This window comes from Rhea americana, unplaced genomic scaffold, assembly GCF_003343005.1.
Source record: "Rhea americana isolate MKP2758 unplaced genomic scaffold, rheAme1 scaffold_180, whole genome shotgun sequence".
Classification (NCBI taxonomy): Eukaryota; Metazoa; Chordata; class Aves; order Rheiformes; family Rheidae; genus Rhea; species Rhea americana.
In genome coordinates, this window is record NW_028185928.1 from 921252 (window position 1) to 946377 (window position 25126).

Below are 25126 nucleotides of genomic sequence, written 5' to 3' on the forward strand. Positions count from 1 at the left end.
AAAAAAAAAAAAAAAAAAAAAAAAAGCTCAACAACCTAAAATCTAAAAAGTGACATTAAAATGAAAATTTTGGCTAAAAATCAGCTTTTTTTTTCTTGTGAGAACTTTGACTCTGTTGTTACTAATCCTAAAATTTTCTTAGTAAATATTGCAAATTATAGACTGTCTGATCATATATGATTTTGGTATTGCTGGTGAAATTTTGTCAGCTTATGACACATATTGAAGATCTGTGAGTTGTATTTCTTATGTAGAACATAGCTAAGCAACATGTTCACAAAGTGTGCCAAAAATTGATATCTCAAGTTCATGTTTAGATACCTAAATAACAGCTTGATTTCCCAAGATGCCACTCACCTATTAGCTCCTACTGACTTCAAAAGAAGTTTTGAGATCGTGGCACTTCTGAGATTCAGCCTGCAAAAAAGGCAGGAATTTGAGCTGTACACAGTTGGTTTTGTCTGTTAGCCACCTGCATATTCAAATGAAAAATGAGCCTGATTCTCAGGCCACAAACTTAAGTATGAGATAAATGAGTGTGGTCATTCAAAGTGGGAAGATCAATAGTCTGCCTGTCTGAATACTAATGTAGTCTTCATCACATGCAGTGCTGCCTTGGTACCATCTTGAGCCTTAAATAAAAGTTAAATCCATTATTTTCACTCTKGCCTTTTAATGGTACTTGCGAACTGGACAACTTGTTTGGATCTGCTTTGTGGCAGAGATGGTAAGGAACAATAAAAACTCACTTAATAAAAAGATGGATTTGACTTTTTAACCTCATTGGTTATTTGAGAAGCTTAATGAATTGTCAATGACAGTAAATAATAAATAGTAGAAAGATCCCATTTCAGGTAAACCAGCCACAACTGAAAACATAGCATAACAGCACTGAATGCTGTTCATTTTTTCCCTAATAGTCAGTTACATATATGTCAGATGTRACAAAATCATAATGCTAGTGCCTTCCTGAAGCTTTCAGAACAACTGTGTTCTCATCTCATGCGAATGTGTAGACATATACACCGCTGGCGGGGGGGGGTCACCTGCTCTGTCTTACATGCATAGGTCAGAAGGACAAGAGCATTCTTCGGTGAATATGGAAAAGTTGAATTACGTTATTAAATACTTCTATAAATTGAGATGGGGTGAAAAGAGAACTCATAGTCCTACGACCCATTTGAGTCTGCCTTGTAAAATTTCTCTCCTTCAAATATTCTGCCCATTAAAATTGATTTCCACACTCAAATGACAATAAAAACCCATGATGTTTCCTAAAGCTGAGTGAGAGGCTGGACAGGTGCTCCAGGATGTAAGGTAAAGCCAGCTYTGTACCTAATGACCTGCTTTAACATAGAAGGTGATGATCTGTGAGAGMTAAATGGCAGCAGGGACACATTAGACCTCACAAGTAACTGTGATGCATGCTGATTTTTAATGGATAAACGTTGCAGATTTTAAAAATTGCTCTGCTTTGAAAATTGCCAGTTGCTTTCCCCAGTGTTTTTAAGCAGAAATACCTCTGGCTTTATGGTTTCATGATGATAAACCTGCAGGTTTATACTGAGTATACTAGAATTAAATCATGCTTCAGTAGTGTGAATTGAATGTACTAAGTAAGAAACCTGGYATCTGAAGTCTCACAAAGCAACCTTTAAGCTGAAAAATAAACCATGTGGATCTAATGAATTTAGAATAAAAGTTGTGCCAGGCTCTGGTATTACAGCTCAATGTCAAAGCTCTGATTCCATCATTCTGTGGAGTTACCACTGGTAAAATTTTTGCTTATTAGCATGGATTAAGAAGGCAGAGAGATAATTTTGTGCACCCCTGTTTGCACCTCTCCTTTTTCTTCAAAGAATAGCAGTTGGTCACTTATATCAGTATATTGTATTTGAGTCATTGTGATCCTATAGCAAACTCTTTGGGGAGGGGGGGATATTTACAGGATGTGGAGAATTACAGAACAGTCTTAAACTGAGCATTTTCTTACTCAATGAATTTGCTTTAACTCATGTATCGTTAGCACATGCATTTCTGTGCTTGAGTTGCTTAGAATACTGGATTAGTCTGAGAACTCTTTGTCATTTTAATGGAGCAGAAGTTCCCATTGTCCTTTCTACTTACAATTTATAATACAAAAAAAGAATATTAAAAAAAATCTGAAGGGTATAAAGATCAAGTTATGTCACTGCTGGGCAACCTTTAGTTACCTTGTGTTTATACGCTGTGATTTGTTATTTAAATGAGATCCTTTTAACCTAACCTCTTTGCACAGAATTTTCCAGATGTGTAATGGAAAAATAAGATATTCCAGCATGTGACTATACTGAATCCAACGTGTACTATCAACATGGTGTATGGTCATACAAATTCCTCACAGCCACCTTTGCCACTTGAGCCAACAGAGTAACTGTTAAGAGCTGTCAGTTAGCTTGTCATCCCCTCTGTGCATCAACATTAGTTGAGACTAGAATACATGCTCAGCACCATAGTGAGCCTCAGCTCAGCCTGGCTTTAGCTGGGAGTGTGCTTCAAAGGGCACAAGTACTGCTGCTTTTTCTCCACAGCTGTCTTTTTCTTTCTCTCTATCCTGTTCTGTCCCATTTGCAACCTTTGTTTTTCCATCTCAGACAACCTTGGTAAACAGTTTCTTTTCCCAACCAGTACCTTCAGGCCTTATTCCATTTTCTACCCCATCATCAGACCTCTAGCCCAAGGGACTCTTTTATACATCTCTCCTCCAGCCAATCCCTCATTCTCATTTATGAATCTCTACCTTGTATATTTTGCTCCAGAAGCTCTTACTTCCCCATAGCTGCAGGGTAACGGTGCAGAAACCCTGCAGGGCGCACCCCAGGCAGGAACTGTAGTTTGCAGAGAAAATGGGCTCAGTGAAAAGGGAATTCACCTGCCAACATCCTCATCATGCCTCTACACAGTATGTGCAAACTGTGATTTTTTTTTCCAGAAGTGTGTAACTTGATAGATTTTCACTGAGAAATCAAGGGTCTTTTACTACCCCTRAAGACCAATCCTTTGGCAAATTCAAATAATGAAGTCTTAGAAATACTTGAGTTTTTCAGAGAAGAGATCGTGTTTACAGCATGATCAAAGTAATATAATGGTGTCTATCCTTGTTCTTAGAMATGGCTATATGAAGTAGTGTAATTATAAAAAAACATAACTACTCCCCTCCACCATCTGTTCCATTGCCTACCCTCCGCGCCAAAAGAGATGTAGGATTAGGAAGACATCCAGCAATGAAATCTATTAAGTCTAATAACTTTTAGAATTAACAATCTCAGCTATGATACACAGGTCCAGTTGACAGGCTCTACTCAATCATAGTGTTCTCATACAGTAGGTGTTACRCTACACGTTTCCCAAATCTCTTAGGTCTAAAACGTTGTGTACAAATTGATGTAACAAGCTACCAGAAAGAGTAAAYGGAAAAGACTTTTTTAATTTGAAAAATACACAATTTACTTTTCAGGCACTTGACTGTTTTTCTGTTTCTTGCCTACAACTAGTAGTATCATTAGGAAAACTGAAAAAAATAGAAAATTTAAAAGCCAGACACATTTCCAAAAATACTTGATTTTCTTGTCTGAATTTATGAAATAAGGTATATGGGTAAGGAATAAAACAGAAGGCTTATTTTAGATTGCATTATAGTTTTTGCTGAAAAACATTAGTTTTTAATAACTTGAGTGATTTTAGTTGAACAGTCATTCCTTTCTGGTAGTTTATATTAGCTGTAGTGGAATTGTAGATGTGCTTTTCTCAAATTGATTAATCAACTGATCTGTCATTGAGCAAGTGATAGACAAAAAGTGCATCATTATGGTCATAAAAATCTGATAAGCCAATAATAGATCATGCAGGTTCCCTACCCTGAGAAATTACTAAGGTTGTTTTGTTAACTGTTGCTTGTCTACAGAAAGGTCACAGTGATACAACAGGGAGAGTGATTGCTTTTCTAGAGTTTAACAAATCAGATGCTCCTTCAGAGTTTTATGGGCTGTTTATGTTGATTTGTGCAGCTCTTAAGTTTGCCTGTATCCAAGAATAGCTTTATGCATGCCTAGTGGCTCATCCGCAAACCAAGCTTAAACCATGGAAAGGCATTCTCAAACAAAAAAGAATATCCACATGGAGAATTTAAATTCAGCAGATTTCCATTACAGAAAACCTGTAGTATCTTTGAAGCCATTGTCTATTTTTAGGAAATCTGGTGGCACATGTTCCAAGAATTATTATCCAATTCTTCTTTATTTTCAGKCCCTACACCTTTAAAAAAGAAGCTAATGGTTTTTCTTCTACTGTATTTTCTTTTTTAAGACCTACACGTTCTGAATGTGTTTAAACTACCTTTAAAAATAGGAAGTTCTGAATATGTTCAAAGCAATAGATTTCGGAGACCTTAATTTGATCTGGATGTAGAAATATATCATGTTTCATAAAATAGTTAGGAACCTAAACCTATTTGTCACTTATATAATTCTGAAAGTTCATTTCTACTACCATTACAAACAACTCAGGAAGAGGGTATACTTTGAAGTACAACTATGATTGATTAGACTAAAGAAATTCCAGTGCTTCATTGTGCACTACTTTAATCTTTTGAAAAGTGAATGAACAGCAGATGGCCTAATAAAGACACTCTGTATGTTTGCCCAGTATGGACTTGCTCTGAAGGGATTGGTTCAACACTTCAGACTACATATATTTGGAATACATCTGTCTTTGTCAGGATAGATGGTTAAAGGAAAGAGAAACTTCCAAACACTTGGAATTAATCCAGTGTGAGCACCGCTTCTGAATGAAATTTTAATGGGATGTGACTATCATTCTGCTAACTTTCTTGGAAGAATGCAGCTGTTAATACTATAGGCATATATAATTTTGATGGCTACTGTACAGGACTGTTTATGCTTACACTTGAAATAAAAATATTGTTGCTAGTGCCTGTGTTCTATTCAGCCAGATGATAAGGAGGGAAATTCATTTTCTAGTCAGTTACTACAATCAGTCTAGTATCTTCCATCGTTGCTAAACTGATTAAAATTAATCATGACTGAATAAGACATATTTTACCTATCCAATGTTGAAATTAAACTTGTTAATAGGAGAATTTAAACTTACATGCATGTTACTTCAATCCCATACAAGACYGTATGTTGAATCACAAGATTCTTTTCAAATAGCAATTCTAATATAACTTGCGAATTTGAAAGATCTGTAGTGTGTGGATCACAGATTAGGTATGAAGTGTATGTCTCTAAAATATATTCAGAAATATATAGTCAAGCTTAAAATCTGCTATATGCTCATACCAAGAAAAAAGTTCTCTACAACATGAATGATCTGTGAATTTGCCATGTTTTATTTTTTGTATTAAGATGTCACAAGTGAGATGGCATCTACCTAGTTGAAAAGCTTTCCATTTCAATGAGATTTTCTGCTAATATGATTTTATTAGTATTTAGAATGTTTGGCTGTGTTGGTTTCATGATATTTTTAAATGTTGTACTCTTGGTTTTTGTTTTGCAGTAATAACAAGTAGCGGCTACAGTCCAAGATCATCACATCAGTACTCTCCGCAGATATATCCCTCCAAGTTAGTGTCTGCATCTCTTCTAGCYTTTATAGGGATTTGACCTTGGCTCTAGGCAATTCTGTGGTTTGCTGAAACTAAATATTCATCAACAGGAGAAAGAAAGAGAAGGAGAGGAAAATAGTCAAGCCTCTGTACTGACTGCATTGCTGTTCCCTCTCCATTTTTTTTTCCTCAGGTGGCTGCAGAATAAGATCCTATTCTATGCAATAATGTATTACTGCACAAGAACTATCCTTGAATTTCTGCACACAGTAGAGGGAAAAAAATAGATCATCACATTCTCAGACATCAGCATCTTCACTGTGTTGACAATGTATATTGATATATATTAAAGAAGATAGTTAATACTTAAAAATAGCAATTTCATGCGCATAATGCATACTTAAAGGTAGCTATGTTCACATGGACCCTCCCAGTACCAGCATTCCCAAGTACTTCCTAAAATGTGAAAGTTATGAACCACCCTTTCTTCTTCTTTYTTCAAAATCAAAAGATTTAAAAATGAAATAAATAAAATTGGATTACCTTTTAATCTAATTTATGACTTTAAAACYAATGTGCCTTGTTAGGACCTTCTTTCTTTTTGTTTGGAGAAAAACGGTCTCTTAGACATTCACATGAATCCAGGAGTAGGAACTTAATGAAAAGCACTTAAGATGTTGTATGATATTTCTGCTATTGGCAATCTATATGCACATCTATTTACGTGTCCTGATCAGTGTTGTTCACAAGGGTGCTTGATTTCAGTAWGCTATATATTAATTTCTGCATATTTGATAGAGCTACCTAAGTAACTTTGAAATTTGATACAGAGAAAACACTGAAACTTTAGCTGATTAGACTTTTGCAGTTTTATTTAACAAAWTTGCATTTGTATCTTGATATAGCCAAGATACAGAAAGTAAACTCCTGAACTAAGAACAGTCCTACTTATTCCACTTAACACAAGTTTTGGCTCACCATGTCAGATACTCTTGGCCAAATGCATTACAAGGTCTAGTAGAATTTTTAATCTACTGTAATAATTTACTGGCATCTAAATTAATGAGTAATCCTTTTCTGATATTAACTGTTGCCAACTGTACYGAACTAATTAGAAAAAAAAGAAGAAAAATAAATTAGAATCTGAAATTTAGTCATGGCTTTTAATGGCCAGGTTTCAGTTAGCGTAATTCTACAGAGTGTGTTTATTCAACTCTTGGTCCATAAAATCTTATTTGACTTACAAAACAATCCAAGACAAATGTTTCTCTGTATGTTTTTGCAACTCCGGAGGGCAAAAATTTTAAACTTGATTTTATTCAATCTCTCTATAAAACCTCAGTGTTTATAAATAAAAGACCATTTTTATTTCCATTCTATTTCCCTAGCCCATATTTTCCAAATGTTGAAAGCCCATCTGGTTACCAAAGTATTGCTGTCAATATTTTTCATGCTGCTTTCTGTGGGCATGATCCATCTCCCACTMAAGCCAGATGCTAGATGTCTGTTGAAGCAGAACCATACATAGAGGACATAATGTAGTAACTTTAAAGTTCACCTCTGAATTCCCTTTTTTTATTCCAGTCCTGTATGTTGGGCCAACTTTCCCCCCAGCTGGATTAAAAAAGCATGAGATCTTTTCTGATTTAAGCCTGCTGATCTTGGCTCGAAGGGGTCAAAGTCGTGTAAAGCCATATTAGCAATGGCRCAGTCTACCTGGAGCTGGACAGGCAGCCCTAGAATTAAATTGTAGTGATGGGACAGCACAAAATATATACAGTGCTTATGAGAATGTAAACTAGAGTGTTTTTCAGCTTACTTCAGTGGGGGATGGAATGAATCCTGTGAGAGGAACAGTTGGCAGAATAATGAACTGCCTTTGGACATCTTAGAACCTTTTTCTTTACTTTATTGCTTGAATCAACATACAAAGTATTTGTTGCCACAGTAATGCTATTTTTCCTGATATTTAGGCCCTATCCACACATTCTTTCTACACCAGCAGCTCAAACAATGTCTGCCTATGCCGGACAAACCCAGTATTCAGGAATGCAGCAGCCAGCGGTCTATACAGCCTACTCACAGACAGGACAGCCGTACAGCTTACCTACTTACGGTATTTGACCTCTTATTATTTACTTCACCTTACAAAGAAGTAAGAGCAATGCTGACATGAGCATTCCTTTTTTTGTTTTTCTTTTCCCAACTGTAAGAAGATATTTTAAAGAATCGGTTGAAAATTGATTTCTTACGCAGATTTGGGTGTAATGTTGCCAGGCATCAAGACGGAAAGTGGACTCTCACAGACACAGTCACCACTGCAGAGTGGGTGCCTCAGTTACAGTCCAGGGTTTTCCACCCCACAGCCAGGCCAGACACCGTATTCTTATCAAATGCCAGGTGAGTATCCATCACTGTCATGTGTCCTCCCATCCTTTTTTCTAGGACACCTCGTGTCAGAATATCTGAATTTGACCTCCTCTAGGTACATATATTGAAAGGTATCTGAAAGATGCAAATGAACATTTAATAGCGTTTTCCAAAATGCCTAAACATAAGAGCTACCTAACTCTCATTCATTCTAACTGATTTTGGTGGGATTTAAGGATCTTACCCTGATGTACTTGAAAATGCCTCAAGATGCCTACAAGTGTCTTTTAAGGACTCTGATAATTTTGAAAAATCTCATCTTTGGCAATTTCTAAGAAGCAGCATGTATATTAATGATAGATTTAAGAAAGCAAGTAATGTGATAAAATTCTGCTCACAGATCTGCAGAGTGCCACATGCAGACATGCTGAAAGCACTTTAGAACTTGTTTCAGAATTAAAAGTGAAATGCAGTGCTGGCAGTTAAAGCCGGTAGGTCTGCATGTGACTTGGGTGACGCTCAGGTTTCACCCTCAGTGGTGAAAATCTGAGAAATGAACACAGAGAAATGACCAACAAGTAGGTGGGATGGAATGTCGTAGTTCCAGCCATATCAGTAGGACTGAGAAAAGCTGAGGATTTGTCTCCTACTGTTGCTGGCCTGCTGTTCATTCATATTTACAGTCCGTTTTCAGTTCATTTTTGTGAACTCTAACAAATATGCTTATCATTTGCAGTTACTTTCACTTTTTGAATTGAAGGCTCAGAATTTGTTTCCACAACTAATATCCTTGAATTAATTTGTTTTAGTGATCTGTTAATTTAGATCGAGTCATACAGTGCAGTCTCATTTGCACCTTGAGTTTTTTATGGGGTAAAATCACAGAGCAGGACTGGAAGCATTTTTTATTTACTAGGGAACACATGCCATGTGACATCATTTGCAACTTGTTTCCTTTTGAATTAAATAAAGTATTAGAATTTCTCTTTAATTCATGTTTATTATTTCCTTTATTATTCAGTTACTAATTCATTTATTACCCTTGATCATCAGTGCTTTGCTTTATTTGGAGACTTCTTTAGTTTCTAATGCAGTTAATCTTTTAAATAGTACAAATTGCAATATTAATCATCTGGCATGTCAAGAACATGGATATGCCTCACTACGAATCTATTAAAAACACCTGGATCATTAAAATAGTCTAAAAATTTGGGTTTTTTTTTAAGTGAACATACACTAAAATGCATGATCTTCATAAATGAAGGGAAAAAAGAAAAAAAAAGACCTGAACAAAGGTGACTGTAATAAACAAAAAAATGCTTTTCTGATCAGTGTAATGACTTATTGCCAATACTTACTTGCATAAAATGAAAAAGAATATATGTCTGTTTATCTGAAAGTAGCATTTCATTACTTTTAAAATCCATTACAGTGTTTTATCATTTAAATGGAAAGTAGAAGTTGTTTGTTCCTCTGATTTATCTGTATGTTAACATGAAGTATTCTATTTAGAATTTTATTTTGATACTTTTGAACAAGTTCTTACAATTAATTATATGTTTTTTTAATTTTAGGTTCTAGTTTTACACCATCATCCACTATTTATGCGAACAATTCAGTTTCAAATTCTACAAACTTCAGTAGCTCACAACAGGTATGAATATCAACATTTTTTTTTGTACATTACAAAAATACTCATAAAGCTGATGATGGCATGTTGTTTTGATTTAGATCTGTTAATGCGGAACTAGACTCACTCTTGTTAAGTACTATTTTCAGTGGACAGCAATGGAAATTCCAATGGATGCATCTTTTGCATCCATCCATCCAAAAGTTGCATCTTTTGATGTGTAAATACTTTGGAAATCTCTTGGTAGTCTTCTAATAAACTTCCTCAAATTAATAAATATTATAAATCTTTAAAAAAAAAACAAAACTTAGAAGTTCTCAATGGAAAAATCATCTGTTACCTACCTGGTTAACTGCATTTGCTATTCTAGGATTATCCATCCTACACAGCTTTTGGCCAAAACCAATATGCACAGTATTATTCAGCATCAACATATGGTGCATATATGACCTCAAACAACACAGCTGATGGCACCTCCTCATCATCATCAACCTACCAGTTACAGGAGTCTCTCCCTGGCCTGACCAGTCAACCAGGTACAGATCTACATTCAGGTGAAAACCATTTTTATATTTTACACTGTACTTTTAAAATCCCCAAATTTCCTCATCCAGCTTTGATGATACCATATTCACCTTGAATACTGACATTTTAAGCTGATGCCTTTAAGAAAATATTATTTTTCAAGGAAACCAGTGAAAATAAACTGTTCTATTTGGTTTTAAGAAACTTACCTAGTTGGTTTGTTAGATAAAACTCTTTGCAAATTAAAACTGTTATCTGTGGGGAGTAGGTCTTTGAAAAGTCACAGTTATCTGATATGGATCTTTTAGTACTCAAAACTACTGTGCAGTAACAAAAATGAGTAAAGTTTAAAATAGAAAAAAAATTCAGTGAGCTCTCTCGTTACAGCTGGTGAAAGATTACTGCATCCACCTACATATTCTAAAATATTTATGTAAATAATTTAAAACAAGATGCCGTTGTTCATTTAATTATGTCCCACTCATGCCAACAAGAGCACACATGCTTTTTTTAAAATATATACAAGCCATACTTGCTAATTGGTAAATATAAATGGAGCTATCATCTATTAGCACAAGTCTCTCTAAAAATAGCGTATTTGAAATGGACTTCAAATGCAAAAAGAATTGCAAAATTGCAGTTGCAAAAAGAAGACTCTCAAACTCCCTGCCCAACTCTGCCCCCTTGTGCATATGCATTATGATGCAGTATTTTGTTACACAATTGTATGTCTTTGAAGTTATGTGTAGTAAAGTGAAGATCCATGAGGATCTCAATGGGTTACTTTAGGAACTTAAAAGTATAAAGCCAGATGAATATGTTATCCTTCCTGGGTTAATAAAGCCTGCTTTCTCGTCCTGGCTTTCTTGTATTGTTTCCATCATTCTAGGAAGTCCTTAAAGGTCGAGCTCAGTACTGTGTCGTATATGCCTATCTCCATCTCCTGCAGCCTGGGCCACTGCTGTTAGAACATTGTCTTCTAGGGACGCTTGCATCACTCATACAGCATCAGCAATGTCTGCCTTACTACATCTGTGACCATTTATGAAAAGACTAACAAACTTCAGTGGGTTTTGGATCAGACTCTGAATAAGAAAATCATGCTTTAATCACAAAGCCAACTCACTGCACAAATCATTTTCCCAATTCTCATCTGAACAATTGACCCATACTGCTGAAAAATATAGTGGAAAAGTGCTGTATTATAATAATGAATTTGTACAAAGAAAAGGTTTTATATTGCCTAAAAAATTGTAGGAAAGACTACATATTTCATAGAGAACCTGCTTTCAACTGCCTAAATWTGCTTAAAACTTCGCAAACTTCAGTTACATGAGCTGGCATTCTTCCTTGCTAGGTGTGTTTTCCTTAGGCTGTACGTGTGTGTGTGTGTGTGGGGGGGGGTATGCTGTGGTATGGTATGGATGTGTAGAGATCCACATTCCTGTGTTTTTGATAAAAGTTTAAAATGTTAATCAGTAGTCTCAGAACACAGTGCATATTGAAGAGGGGGAAAAAAAAGAGGTAACTTATAATTAAGTGAAATTTAACAGTTACAGGACATCCATAATAGACATAGATCATATGTAATGCATTTTTAGAAGATTGAAAGAGCACTCACAAATAATAACTTAGATGATTGTGCATTTCCTGTGTATCTTTTCTTGTTTTTCTGTTATTCCATATTTTAATTTGAGAAACTCGGTCAGTGTTTTGTCTCAGCCTTTTCTCTCATCTGTGTATCTGTGTTTCCTAGAAATGCTGTAATGATACATTGTGTATTATGAAATGTCTTCATATAGAATAGCTTGACAACAGAAAGTAATGTTACACAGGCTGATCAGCTGTAAGTAAATATTGAGGGCTGCACATCTATGAAACAGTAAGGATTTTATCTTCTTAGAAGATAGAACTTATCTTCTATCAGTTTGTAGATTGTTTAAGCATATAATCCTGTGTTTCTGTTAAGTAACTTAGGCATCTGAACTTGTGAACTGCCCATACGCTCCTTATTTCTGTGAAGCGTTGAACGGATCATGCGACGCTCCATTCAGAGTGCAACACTTACTTTTAGAACACATGGCATGCCTGTGTCCCTGTCTGTCACTGTAAAAACACACTTGTCTCAGTGAGGTGCAGTGTCTTGGACCTCGAGATCACTTCAGATAGAGTAGGTTATACCATAGCTCTGCAGCCTGACTCATCATGTTCACTTGCTATCTGACAGACCTTCATTGCTTGCTAGCTTAAAGCCTATGATAAAACACAGATTCTTTAGGTACTTTACTCTTCTACTGTTTCTGCTGGCTACTAATTCAAATAGCGAGTCAAAGCCTCCAGTATTCCCCACACACATACTGCAGTTCTTTTTTTCATAATAAACCCTCATCAGTTCAAGAGTTAAAAATCAATTGCAATTGATTGTAATTGATTATTGGCTGAGTCAAAAAAGAAGATGAAAATTCAAAAAGACATTACTCTTTCTGCTACTCATAACAAGCAAGACACATTACAAGCAAGCAGAAAAGGGGTTATAATGTTGAAGCCATCTTCTGGCTGCTCTCTCTAGTATCCTGTGGCTTTCAGAATGTATAAGAAAAGTCGATCCATAAAGAGTGTAGGATGAGGCTTAGTTCATCCAGCCCACACCTCTGTTAGATCCTGTTTCTGAACCTTTCCTTGGACTTAACTCTTCTGGGTTTGTATCATACCTCCACTAAGTAAAGATATTTCAAAATGCACTTGTTACCAGAGAGTATCGGTGAGCAGAAAAATAGGTATTTCCAAAGGTAATTCACCTCATCCTAGGATAAGTCAGATGAATCCTTAAGGGATTCTGCCTCAGGTGGTGAGTACCTATATGTATTTAATCTAGGGCTAATAAAATTCTAGCAGGAGAGAGAGGTCTGTAAGGAGCCTAGGTAAAAGCTTCATATTTAGGCACCTCACTTTCATGTGTCCGGAGTTAGGCAAGATGATTAGCTCCAGTTTCCTTAGTGGGATGCAACAGAACTTAATCTCTCTTAATTTAGTATCCACAAGGAAACCATCCTTTAAAACTTCTCTAGGAGATGGTGTTATCAAAGACACAGGAAAAATGTAAAGTAAATATACATAGACAGGGACTGAAGTATAGCTAGCTGTCTGTTATGAGAAGCACTGAGAGAGCTCGGGTGTCTGATCACAGAAATGTTGTTCTCCAATGCAATTACAACTACAGTCAATTTTTAGTGTGGCCTGGGCCACGTTCGTTCAGCAGCTTTTCTCCGCGCTTGGTTGATTATTCTGTGTTATTAGTCATGTGATACCACAGTCGCTGGAGGGATTATTTCCAGAAATGGCTCTGGGGTTTGCTGCTATTAAAAAAAGAGGGGGTCCTGGCAAAGGTCCCATTACTTGGAGACCTTTCAAGCTGTGACTGGGCCACTGGGGCTCAGAGGTAGCAATATGCGTGGAAGCCTCATTGACAGACTTGGAGGAGTTTCAGTGCTTCCTGCTTCTGGTAGAATTTGGTGAAAGAACTGGAACATGTTCATGTTGAACAGATTAAGAACAAGCCTACAGCAGTTGGTGCTAGCTTTTCTCCTGTATGCTACTCTCATTACACATGACAGAAATCATCGTTAAGCCCTTATGCGGGCCCATGCCCACGCATCTTCCCTCCTTAAGTGGCCTAATTTAAGGGTGTTTCGACAGGGAGAAAGAGAGACTCGCATTGAACTACAGCTGAGAAAAAATGTATTGAATATGAAAGGCTACCTCCTTTTGTAACACGCTAGACATGAACTAGTGTATGAATATTTTAACGTCTGTGAAAAAGTGGCCATTCCATGTTCAAGTTAAAACATTTTCCTTTTTATTTATTGAACTTGTGATGCTGCCATAGTTCTAGTGAGTAATGTTCATGAAGTGTATTTATTAGGCACGTATCGTATGTTGAAAGAGGTAGAAAATTGCAAACATGACAGTAAAAATTTCTGTCTAATATGAGCTGCTCTAGGAATTCTGTAAGGTTAAGGTTTTCAGTCTGTCTTTTACTAGAATTTCTCCTGTACTCTTTTTTATGATAAATATGCCTGAATTTTTAAAAAGGTTTTTTTCACCAGCATTGACTATCAGAATTTCTAAAACAGCCTAGGATAAGAAAATGCAGTTGCTCCTTTAGCCTGCTGTTGGTAAAAAGCGAATCAAACAATTAAGCCTGCGGTTGTTCAAAAAAACGTGCACCACTGACTTTTGCAGTTCTAAAATAGATACATACTTTGCGTTCAAGTAAGATACAGCTGGTCATTCTGATTTAGAGATTACCGTAATGAAATAAAGTTGGCTTTAAATATCTAGAACTTACAAGATACAGTGATTAGTTAAAGTACTGATTAATGGATAATTACGCAATCATGTACAATGTTGACCCAAGTAGAAGCCTGGGGCAACTAGTGATGACTAATGCTAAATGAAAATCTAAGTTATTTACTTCAGCTATTAGATACTTTCAGAGAAGATTTAGAACAGTGGTTTGTTACATTTTATTTTTTGTAGAGTAGAGTAAATACAATCATTGAGAACAGATGTTTTAATGCATTACTGTAGAAATGAGTCTTGATTTTGTTGTAAAATGTTAAGATTTTATAAATACAAGAACTTTTGTGGTAAGAATGCAATAATTCACACACATTTATTTAGTTTTTACCTTTCTGTTTCTGGATTTTTATTTTGGAGGATTTTTCCACTTTCTCAGAAAAACTAGGAAATTGTATTTTTGCACATAAGTCTTGTATAATCACTTGGAAGTCAGTGGGTTTTCGTTGCACAAGGAATCTAGTTATGAAACACCTTTTTGTGCAAAATATATTTTGCCATTCTTTTTATAAAGAAAGAACTAAGATAATGTGACCTTACTGATCTCTCCACTGCCTGTAGTGTCCTTACTAACATCAACACCATGCTGGGAATAGACCATACTGGGAATAGAAGAGATTAGTCAACAAGAACTCCTTCTCTCCATTCTGTAGGGACAAAGTAAAAACATCACAGGATCATTAGGTATAATTATTGCTGTTTAATTTCCTCATCATTTCTTGGCAAATGAGAGTTTTAGATTAAAGGTAAAATTTTAAAGAATACATATAAGCCATATCCAAATCAGGATAGAACTACCTAAAACAGTATCTGGAGTGGATTCCCAAGTTGCAGTTCTTAAAACTTCTTTTTAGGTGCTGCCTGAAAGTTCGACTGTATTCTGCGTAAGCAAATAAGTGCATTGGTTTTGTGAGACTGAACTACTCATCATCTGATTTCAGAATAAAATAGCAGTATATCCTTCCATGCAATAGCAGAATAATTAGTTACTTTCCCAGGAAGTGAGGGATACAGTTTTAATTTCCTCCAGTTTTGTGGAGGATTGGTACCATCTTCTTCTCCACTGGGATACAGGGAAGTTGATTCTGGGTCTTGAAAATACCTCTCTCTTTGTAATTCACATTTTTCAGTCATTCAGTCAAATGATCCAGTATGCGCTGAAGAAGGCTGTGGAACCTAGATATGTCCTTCTTCCAAGTAAATGTCCTAACTAATAGGCTGGATAACTGTTCTTCATGTTCTCCCTTTTCTTGAATATTGAATTTTTTCCTCATCGTGTCTAGAGCTCCCATTCTGGAATGTGACATAATGGGCTTAAATTCTCACAAGAAATACAACAGTATTTTTTCCAAACTAGATATTATAAAAACATCTTTATCTTCCATAAGAACATCTTCATAATAATCTTCACTGTAAGGTATAAAGAATTAAATGATGGAAGAGATGAAGGATTTAACTATTACGTTACTCTCAGACTCTTCATTGGGATTACAGGCATTTTTTTTTCTTCTAAATCCTTGAGTTTGCTAAACTAGATCTGTTTACTTCTTTGTCGTGGAGGGAAGATGAAGTAAATGCCTCAGGGAAGACCACAGAAACACAGAATTATGCAGGTTAGAAGAGACCTCTGGAGGACTTTTGGTCCAGCCTGCTCCCAGAAGGGCCAATTTAGATGGTGTTGCTCAAAATTGTGTCTGGTCAAGTTTTGAGTATCTTCATGGATGGAGATTCCGCAGCCTCTCTGGGCACTTGTCACGGTGTCTGACAGTGTCACTCACATGGTGAAGATTTTTTTTTTTTTGGTATCTAACAGAAACATTCCTTGCTGCAAATGATGCCCATTGCTGCTTTCCCTTTCCCTGTACACCTCTGAGAAGAGTCCTTCAGCCTTTCCTTCTGTCCTGTGCTCCAGATCCTTAACTGTCTTGGAGGTCCTCCACTGGGGATTCCATTGGATTCACTTCAGTTTGTCCATATCTGTGTTGTACTAGAGGACCCCAAAGTGGGCATTTTTCCAGACATGTTCTTAAAAGTTCCAAATAAAGGGAAAAGAACACTTCTCGACCTACTGGCCACTGTCTTGCTAATACAGCCCAGTATGGAGGTTGATCTTCATTGCTGCAAGGACACGCTACTGGCCCATGTTCAGCAGGATATTCAGGCCCTTTTGTGCAGTGCTGCAACCTGCCAGTCAGCAGCCTCTGCTACTGCATGTTTCATTCTATCTTTGATTCAGGACTTCTACATCTAAATTTTACATTTTTTACATTTCACATTTGCGTTGTGTGGAAATTTGTGAAGCTTCTGTCAGCCCAGTCCTGCAGCCTATCAAGCTCCCTCTCTATGGCAGCCTTGATCTTCAGCATATCAGCTGCTTTTTCAGTTTGGTATTGTCTTTAAAACTACTGAGGGTGCACTCTGTCCTTCAGTGAGGTGCGCTGAGGAGGACATTTAGCAGTATCAGCCTCAGTATCAACTCTGAGGAATTGTTGACCAATGTCAAGCGCTTAAGTACTCTCACTATGAAAAATTTTTAATTTGTATGTAATTAGAATATCCTTTGTTGTGATTTTGTCCCTTTTGCTCAAGGGCTGTCCCTTTCAGGCTCTTTTTACCCAATTTCTAGTACACTCATCTGGTCCATATCTCCTTGAAATGCTATGGGAGACAACATTGAAAACCATTCTAAAATGAACGTAAATGACACCCACTACTGTGTCCCTGGCCAAAGAGCAATCATAAGATATCTTTATAAGTTAGGGTTCTCATCTTTATAGGCCAGTGCTGTACATAATGTTGACTTCTGATTTTGAGGGGCCTGTCGTCAGCGTGGTGAGGAAGAGCCATTTGTGTTCATGAACAACCTCAAAGTTATATTTTTCCTGTTAGACTGTTTTGGATTTCTGTAGTTGGAAGACTTCAAAATGCTTCAGAATGCTTTTTTCCACAAATAAACTTGGAAATATTCCTTATTTTGACCCATGTGACCTGGTCTTTTTCTTTGGCTGGTGATTTTTGTTGGTTTTGTATAGCTGATGCTAATAGAAATATTCTTTAACAAGTGGGAGGAAAGGAATAAAATAAAATAATTTGTAGTTGATCTTGTACTATTCCTTAATACTAATCATCCATCCTGAGAATTAATTCTGAAGATGTGCCGTCATGAGTACTTTTCCAGTAATTTCCAGGTACTGAGCTATGGCATAAAAATGCAACTGCTTCCCTAGCCATTTGTTACCAGCAGATGCAAAGCAGATTAAATGGGTAAGTCGGAGATAAACCTGTACACTAAGAGCAACTATGCCATGCCAGATCACAGGCCCTCTGTGTTTTTTCTCTGTCAGCAAGCAGTACCTGATAGGATGATTAGAAGACAACAAGTATGACTTGGTCCTTTTTTTGTAGTGTCTGAAACATTGCATTTAGTATTATGACTTCTCTCTGCCAATGGAGTGGAGTTCATTTTTGATCCTGTTTTGTTCTTAACCTTTCCTGAGTCCTATAAGAACACACTGTATAGTTTATTAAAATACTTCCATTTTTGTTTCAAATCTACTGTTCAATAATTTAATTGGTTAAGATATGGTAAGAAAAAAAAAGTGTACTTTAATAAGGATCAGGTGGCATAGGAGGAGGAAGATGACTGGGGATTCCAGTGTGTGTGTGGAGGAATACCAAAGAGTATTCTGGTAAAAGTAACACAGGACTTGAAAATAACTCTAGCTGAACTCTAAACATTGGAAAAAAACTACTTTAACTGAAGTCTTAGGTATAACTTGTAAAATACACATCCCATGAGTAGATCAATATTTTGCACATGCTTATGTATGTGTGTATATAGGTCTGCACATATGTATGTGTTACTTTAATCTTTCTCTTATTCTACCAAGGTTTATAAACATTTCCTTGATAAAGTCAGAAGTGTTTGTGGCATCTGCAGATTCCATCTACATAAGACAAATCAAGAATCACTGTTTTTCTTACTTGGGTGTGTTTTGTGTTGTTGCCAGATAGATAGAAGAGCCGCTTTAAAAAGTGAACTTATTATTTCAAAATCCAGCATTAATTTTGTCATGAATGGTTGACTTTACAGGGGAGTTTGACACAGTACAGAGTCCCTCCACGCCAATCAAAGATCTTGATGAGAGAACATGTAGGAGTTCTGGGTCAAAGTCCCGTGGTAGAGGGCGGAAGAATAATCCATCACCCCCTCCGGACAGTGACTTGGAGGTATGTCCCGTAGTAACCGATGAATGGTAATGAGGTGGTTTCTTCTGATGGAAAATAAATTCTGCAAATTACAGCTGTGGAAACAGCTTAGAGCTTTTCAGAAAACAGCATAGACTCTTTCATTAACGGAATATAACAGGTTTAGTGGCCATTTTAGCATGCATGTACAATAATACATTACTATTCTATAGGACAAAGTTCAATAGAAAAATAAATGTGATTCATTCTTGCACTTTTTAGACCTAAGCCCTGATCTCTTTCAGTTTCTCATGCAATAGATCCACAAAACTGAGACTTCTGTGTTCAAATTTGTCACAGTTTTTTTTAAAAGGAAGTCTCATGTATTATTCAACATAATTATGTTTAATTATGAGTGCAGAGAAAATAATCAAGATTATCTGGCCACAGCTTTTTGAACACTTAAGTACAAGTTTGTCTTTAGCTTGTCAGTAGTGTTACCGATTTCAATGAGGTAGTTTGTGAAGTGATGGCTGTACTTTATGTGCAAGTGAAGTGATGGCTATACTTTATGTGCAAAAACAGAGCCTTAGTGAAGAAGTTTATCTGCCTAATATACAGGGTGATGATTTAAAACGCAAGCGACCTCTTAACAATGGAGCAATTAATCGTCTTTTTACTCCTGTGTTAGCAGCACGCTGCCTTACTGTGGCAGGAGGAGAAAGAAGCTAAGCTCGTATATGTGTGAAACGCTTCAGCTGTGGCATCAGAGGAGTGTGCCGTGCGTGTGTGTCGTGTGTCTCCCGCGGCCATGAGACTGGCATTCAGAGCGAGCAGCCTGGCCAGGCCCACTGCCCGTGCACTAGCTGAACATCTCCGCATATCACCGAGAGCACGCTTGCCAGGACCTGGCTGGCCACACGGGCTCCCCTCCGCTGAGAGGGTGCGCTGCAGTGCTGAGCACTGGCTCTAGGTGTCATTGCATACAGAAATTGCTAAAAATTTTTCTACTTTTTTCCTTCTCTTCAAGGCTCACAACTTATGAAGAGACTGTACCTTTTTACATTTCAGTTTTCCTGTTGCTTTTATAGTTCACCAGTGAAAATGAACACAAATCCCTTATCAACCTAAGGATCTTCTTTTTTAAGTTAGAATAATTTATTTTAAAAATTACATGCATTGTGTATTCTGTATGGCATATCTTACCACAGACTTAATATTAGCTATGCAGGAGAAACAAAAAGAGCCTTAAATCAGTACGATTTGTGCAAAGATAGCTGAGAGAACTATTTATCCTCAAGTTAAGAGTCATATTTGACCCAGAGTTTTCTGACATCTGTGCTATGCAGCTTAATTTGAAAAGCTCTTTGAATGCTCTTTGACATTATTTGTGAATTAATATTGTCCCCACTTCTGTTTTCAGCGTGTATTTGTTTGGGATTTGGATGAAACAATCATAGTTTTTCATTCGCTGCTTACAGGATCCTACGCACAGAAATATGGCAAGGTATGTAACCTATGAATTATGTGTTGATTGGATGCATCATAAGTATATGGCCTGTATATATTTTCCACTTCAGGTGTTCATAATGGCTTGGGAGAAAGTAGAGGGTACGACATGCAATAAAACCCATTTTGAGAAGGTTAACGTGAAAAAGTCAAGAGGAGAAATGAGACACAGACCCTAAACAATATATGAGTAAGGGCTGAAGCAGAGGGAAGACTTCATGGAGGAACGAGCATGAGGTTCCTGCGGGAACAACAACAACATCCAAAGATGTTGCAGGGTGATGATAACTTTATACTGACAGTATTTGGATGCACAGAGGAAAAAAAGAGCGCAGAGGAAAAAAAGAGCAAATAAATTAGAATATGGAAAAAGAAAACAACTGGGGAATTTACAGGGAAATTGATGAATCAGGATGAATAAGTGAGAGAGCGAGCTGTTTAAATGCCAGCTACAGATGTTATTCTTTGACTCCCCAGCTTTTCCTCTGATTCTCTGGTTCCCTTGGCTAGTTCTGAGGTGAGTAATGCTAGGGAGTCAGTCCCTCTACCAGCCAGTCAGTTGTACTCGTTCTCTTCCTTGTGATGAGATCCAAAAGGAGTTCAGGTCACAGAGCAGTGAGCAGCAAAGCAGCAGGAGGAGAGTGAGGAAGAAGAAGGAAGCGGCAGCCCAAAAGAGCAGAAGCAAGAGTTTCCCTGCTGATTCAAAACTGAGTCCCCTGTGAGGCTCAGTGAGGGCTTAAGTGGGGGGGAATGGTTGTTTGGGCAAGGGGTAAAAGACCAGGGAGAAGGTATTTCTGGTTGGAAGACAAGTGAGTAGTAGCAGAAGTGGACTGGGGAGAAGTGCAGAAGTCAGGATAAAAGGAAAAATAAGAGCAAATATATGGAGGAGAAGAAAATGGACAGGGAGGAGGGTGAGCATGAATGTCACAAAAAAGTCCATGAGATTCCTGCTGTGAAACTTCAAAGGATGTGGAAAAGCATACTGTTTGTTTAGTATCCTTAATATTTTTTTCTGCTTTTGTCACCTCTGCCTAAGTATATCTGTGATTATATGAACACCCTGGTGTCTGGGATGGCAGAGCTGTTCATGAACTATGGGATTAGAACCATCTGCAGAGCTGTTTGTTTGTGCATGTAGATGTGTGAGAGGAAGAGAGACGGTGAAGCCCCTCTTGTAAAAAATCTTTCTGTTGATGGATAAAGGCCTGGGGAGAGGATGCTAGTATGTATATACATGGATGTAGAAGATATTCCAGGTATTGTGCAACTCAAGTGTAATTAATACAGAGGTATTTCTAAGAACAAAACTGTGTCCATGTGATATCAGAAGGAGGGCTTGTTTAGCCTAAGTTTCCTGTCTCCTAACCCTAGCCAGAATCAGATGCTGTGAGAAACTGGATGTTAGAGAAATGATTTCCACACCCAACCTCCGCAGTCAGTGGTTTAGAGATTTCCTAAGACAGAATTTGCCGTTGGTGGGCTGGTCCTCTGTGTTTCAAGATAGTTATTTGTGCTTATGAAAAGAGAAAGATAGTAGGAGAACTCACAGGCCCAGACAAAAGCCTGTTTTTATGGAATGATAAGATAAGGGCAGTTATTCATCTCCTGCACAAAATATGCTTGCCTATTTTGCAGCTTCGCAGTGCCAGATCAGTGTGCATTCCAGAACCCTGTCAAAAAATTCCTCTTCTGTTATTTTTCAAACACTATAACAACAGTGACTTTGTCAGAGCCATTTCAAACTTATACCTATCAAAACAAAAGAGAAATAGGAACATGAACATATTATATCACCTTTGAGTGTTGGCCTGTATTCCGCCAGAGGACTTGCTGAATTGCCTCACTAAGGCAGTCATTTCTTTCATCCTCTGTGGTTATACCCTTAGGATGTTTGTGTCTGATGCTACACTCTTTGCTGTCTCACAATGCAAATAATCAAAATCAAAATCAATTTTAATGAAAAATTTTAAAAATCAAAACACATTTTGTAATCCTATGAATTTCATAATCCTGTGAATTCAAGTAACTCTGAAAACTGTCTTAGAGATAGCTTCAGAAACAATTTCTCTTGGTTTCTAACTTCATTTTCAGTAGAGATATTTGAAAAATGTTTGCTACCACTGCTTTTTAAGAACTCATCTGTTCCTGTAATTGACACAAAGTCCTTAGAACAGTAATGGCATATTAGCAGCCAACAGTAATGACAGCAAATAAAGTTGGCTTGTATAAACCAAGCAGCAATAACCAACGTCATGAGCAATCATGAAATGAAAAGAGAGAAATTATTAAATAAAATACTTCCTTTTCTACTGATAGGCAGCCTCCATGCAAATAGGGAAGTATATTCATTCCCACCGACAGTAAAATAAAAATAGTGGTCCTTTTCCTTCTTGCAGTAATTACCTATACCATATTTTTGGAGAACTTGTTAGGAAGGTAATAAGAAATCAGCAGTGCAGCTCAAACATATGTTGTAATTTCTTATCTCATAGTTTATATGTTGTTGGTTGCGTGGAGGCTGGGGCAATAGGAAAGGAAGATCAGTGAGAGCTTACATGACTAAGCTCTAACTTCAGCGTGTCATTAAGGTGTTGTCTAACCTTAGATGTATCTGAGCCTGAGTGCCTTAGAGGTTAGACTTTGTAGATGGAGAAGATAGCACAGCTGGACCTCAGTCAGTTTTGGGGGCATAACCTCTTTAGCAGATGCGGCCCTTCTGTTTTCTGTGTGTGATTTTTATCTGTGAACAGAATCTTATTCCAGATTAAAGTCTGAATTGTAAAGAGAGTTATGTTGCCATGAGAATAAACTGTGAGGTTCTCAGTGGAAGTCCTGTGAGCATTGGTGTTTCAAGTGTTGTAGGTTCTGTTTTTTCCTAGAAAGATGGCATAAAATTGTTACTTTACAATGAAAAGCTTCTCAGGGTAGGGTCAAATAGTTATAATGCTAAATCATTTCTTGCAGTGATTTGCTATCTGGCTTTAAAATTTGAAGGTATGTAGTGTTGCATTGATGCTCAGCTATGTAGAGTGTGCTCTTCTCTATGTATTTTGTGAGAGTATTTTCTTTGATGCAATTGGGTTACTCCCAAAAAAGAAGTCATAAAATTAAACAAGACATAACTAGAGTATTGCCTTCTGTCCAAATTTACAGGTACTCTAAATAGGATTAGTGAGTCTTCAGTGTGAACATTCTTTTAAGGGAAGGTGTCTTTGCGTACCAAGCTTTGTACTTTCAAGAAGTTAAATGCTGGGTTTAGAGCCAGTGTGAATATACAGACAGCTAAGGATATTCGTTTAGTTCTATTCCATCTGCTCCTTGATGGGGAACTTGAGGGGAATTTTAATTCCCCTCTTTCAGTAACTCTTTGCGCTACTTCTTGCAGAGAGTGGACAAAAACAAAACATTCAAAAATGAGTCTTTTAGTCCTCTGCTGCAATTCAGACAGTGCATGGAATGCAATGCTGTGAATAGAAATGCAGTATGTGGAGATGGCTGTTACAGTCTTGTGGACAGCTGGATGAATTGACTTGCATATATGTACAGAAGCTCTTGAGAATCACAGTGGTGCCAGTAGACAAACAGTGTCTTTCTCAAAAGATTTCTACATTTTAAAAAGCATTTAAGATTGAAGGGAGATGGAAAAGGCAAACCATCATCCACTAGGATAGATAGTTAATGGGGGCTTTCATTAGCAGAGATAATGTGGGAAGGCATGAATCCAATAAAATCAAGTTTCAGATCATATATTTGCCAAGAGAACATCAGATTTCTGACTTAAGCCTGACAATTTCTATGTTTTAGAATGGACACTATCCTTGCTATATACTTGTCCAGTACTTTGCATGGTGTGATATTAATTTGGTTTCAGAATTATGTATCATTGTTACAATAAATATATGTTGTTATAAATATAAAACTAGTGATTTGCAAAAAGTTTTAATTTGAAAGATCCCACTTCAGATATCTCATTTGAAACACAGGGCAAGTTGCTTCTTCTTAGGTAGACATCAGTGGAGTATAGCTTTAAACTCCACTGATGTGGGACAGATTTGACTAGAGATTGGTCAATGAATCACTTTTAAAAATCAAAATATAAAACTTACCAGAGGAAGACTCTCTGTCTGACTGTTTCCTACCTGTAGGTGCTTCTGTCAGACTTCGGTGTAGTGGTTATTTTATTGGGCTGGTCAGAGCTAATACAAATAAAACATAAAAACTACATCTGTGTAAGGTTCCAGGTAACTGTTCTCTTTCCCAGGAGTAAGAGTGCGTTTATCATCGTTCATCTCATTTGTTCGTGTTCTTCATACTTTATAGAACTAGTACATTCTATTTTTAATTATTTACTGCATTAAAAACTATGAACATCAGCATTTGAGCTGTCATATTTGACTTGTGTGACTGATAATGGTTTTTGCAGCTGAGCACCAGTTGGCAGATACAGTTTTCTATAATGCTGAACTCTTAATTAAAAATTTGTTGCTATAACAGATGTATTAGGAAACTACCATCATCTGTTAAAGTTTATGAGGTACCTTCTTATTCCCTGTGAACAGTGTATATTCTTTGTTCCATTATATTCCAGCTGTTCTCACTGATTTAAGGTGATTACACTGAAGTTTTGTCTTCCTCAGAGCATTTACATTTCTAATATTAAGAAACCATTTATTTCTCCAAGATCAACTCAGCAATCAGGGATGGCCAGATAAATGCCATGACTCAAGGCAAAAAAGAATGAAAGTCTCTCATGACAATAGAAGGGTGAAAATGTGATCTCCAGGTGCAAAAATCAAAACAAATAAATGCTTGATGATTGCATTTTGACATTTTTGATGGAAGAGCTAATGACAAGAAGTTGCCAGGAAGGTTGCTTTAACCTTGTACACTGCTTTGGAAAGGGCCCGGAAGCTTGCTATTGCTCACACTGTGCTTGTCCA

The 25126-nt window shown here is 37.0% G+C and overlaps 1 protein-coding gene across 8 annotated transcripts in view; it reads left to right on the plus strand.

Moving 5' to 3' along the window:
• Positions 1–25126, plus strand: part of EYA4 (EYA transcriptional coactivator and phosphatase 4) — a 156742-nt gene that overhangs the window by 112188 nt on the left and 19428 nt on the right. For 4 of the 8 annotated variants that reach the window (XM_085301864.1, XM_085301859.1, XM_085301857.1 and 1 more), the window contains 7 exons: positions 5557–5623; positions 7579–7721; positions 7862–8005; positions 9550–9629; positions 9976–10159; positions 18583–18719; positions 20101–20184. In XM_085301864.1, the coding sequence (XP_085157990.1) occupies positions 5557–5623; positions 7579–7721; positions 7862–8005; positions 9550–9629; positions 9976–10159; positions 18583–18719; positions 20101–20184 (839 nt within the window). The remainder of the gene's footprint in view (positions 1–5556; positions 5624–7578; positions 7722–7861; positions 8006–9549; positions 9630–9975; positions 10160–18582; positions 18720–20100; positions 20185–25126) is intronic. The other 4 variants (XM_085301862.1, XM_085301861.1, XM_085301863.1 and 1 more) reach the window with 2 other exon arrangements.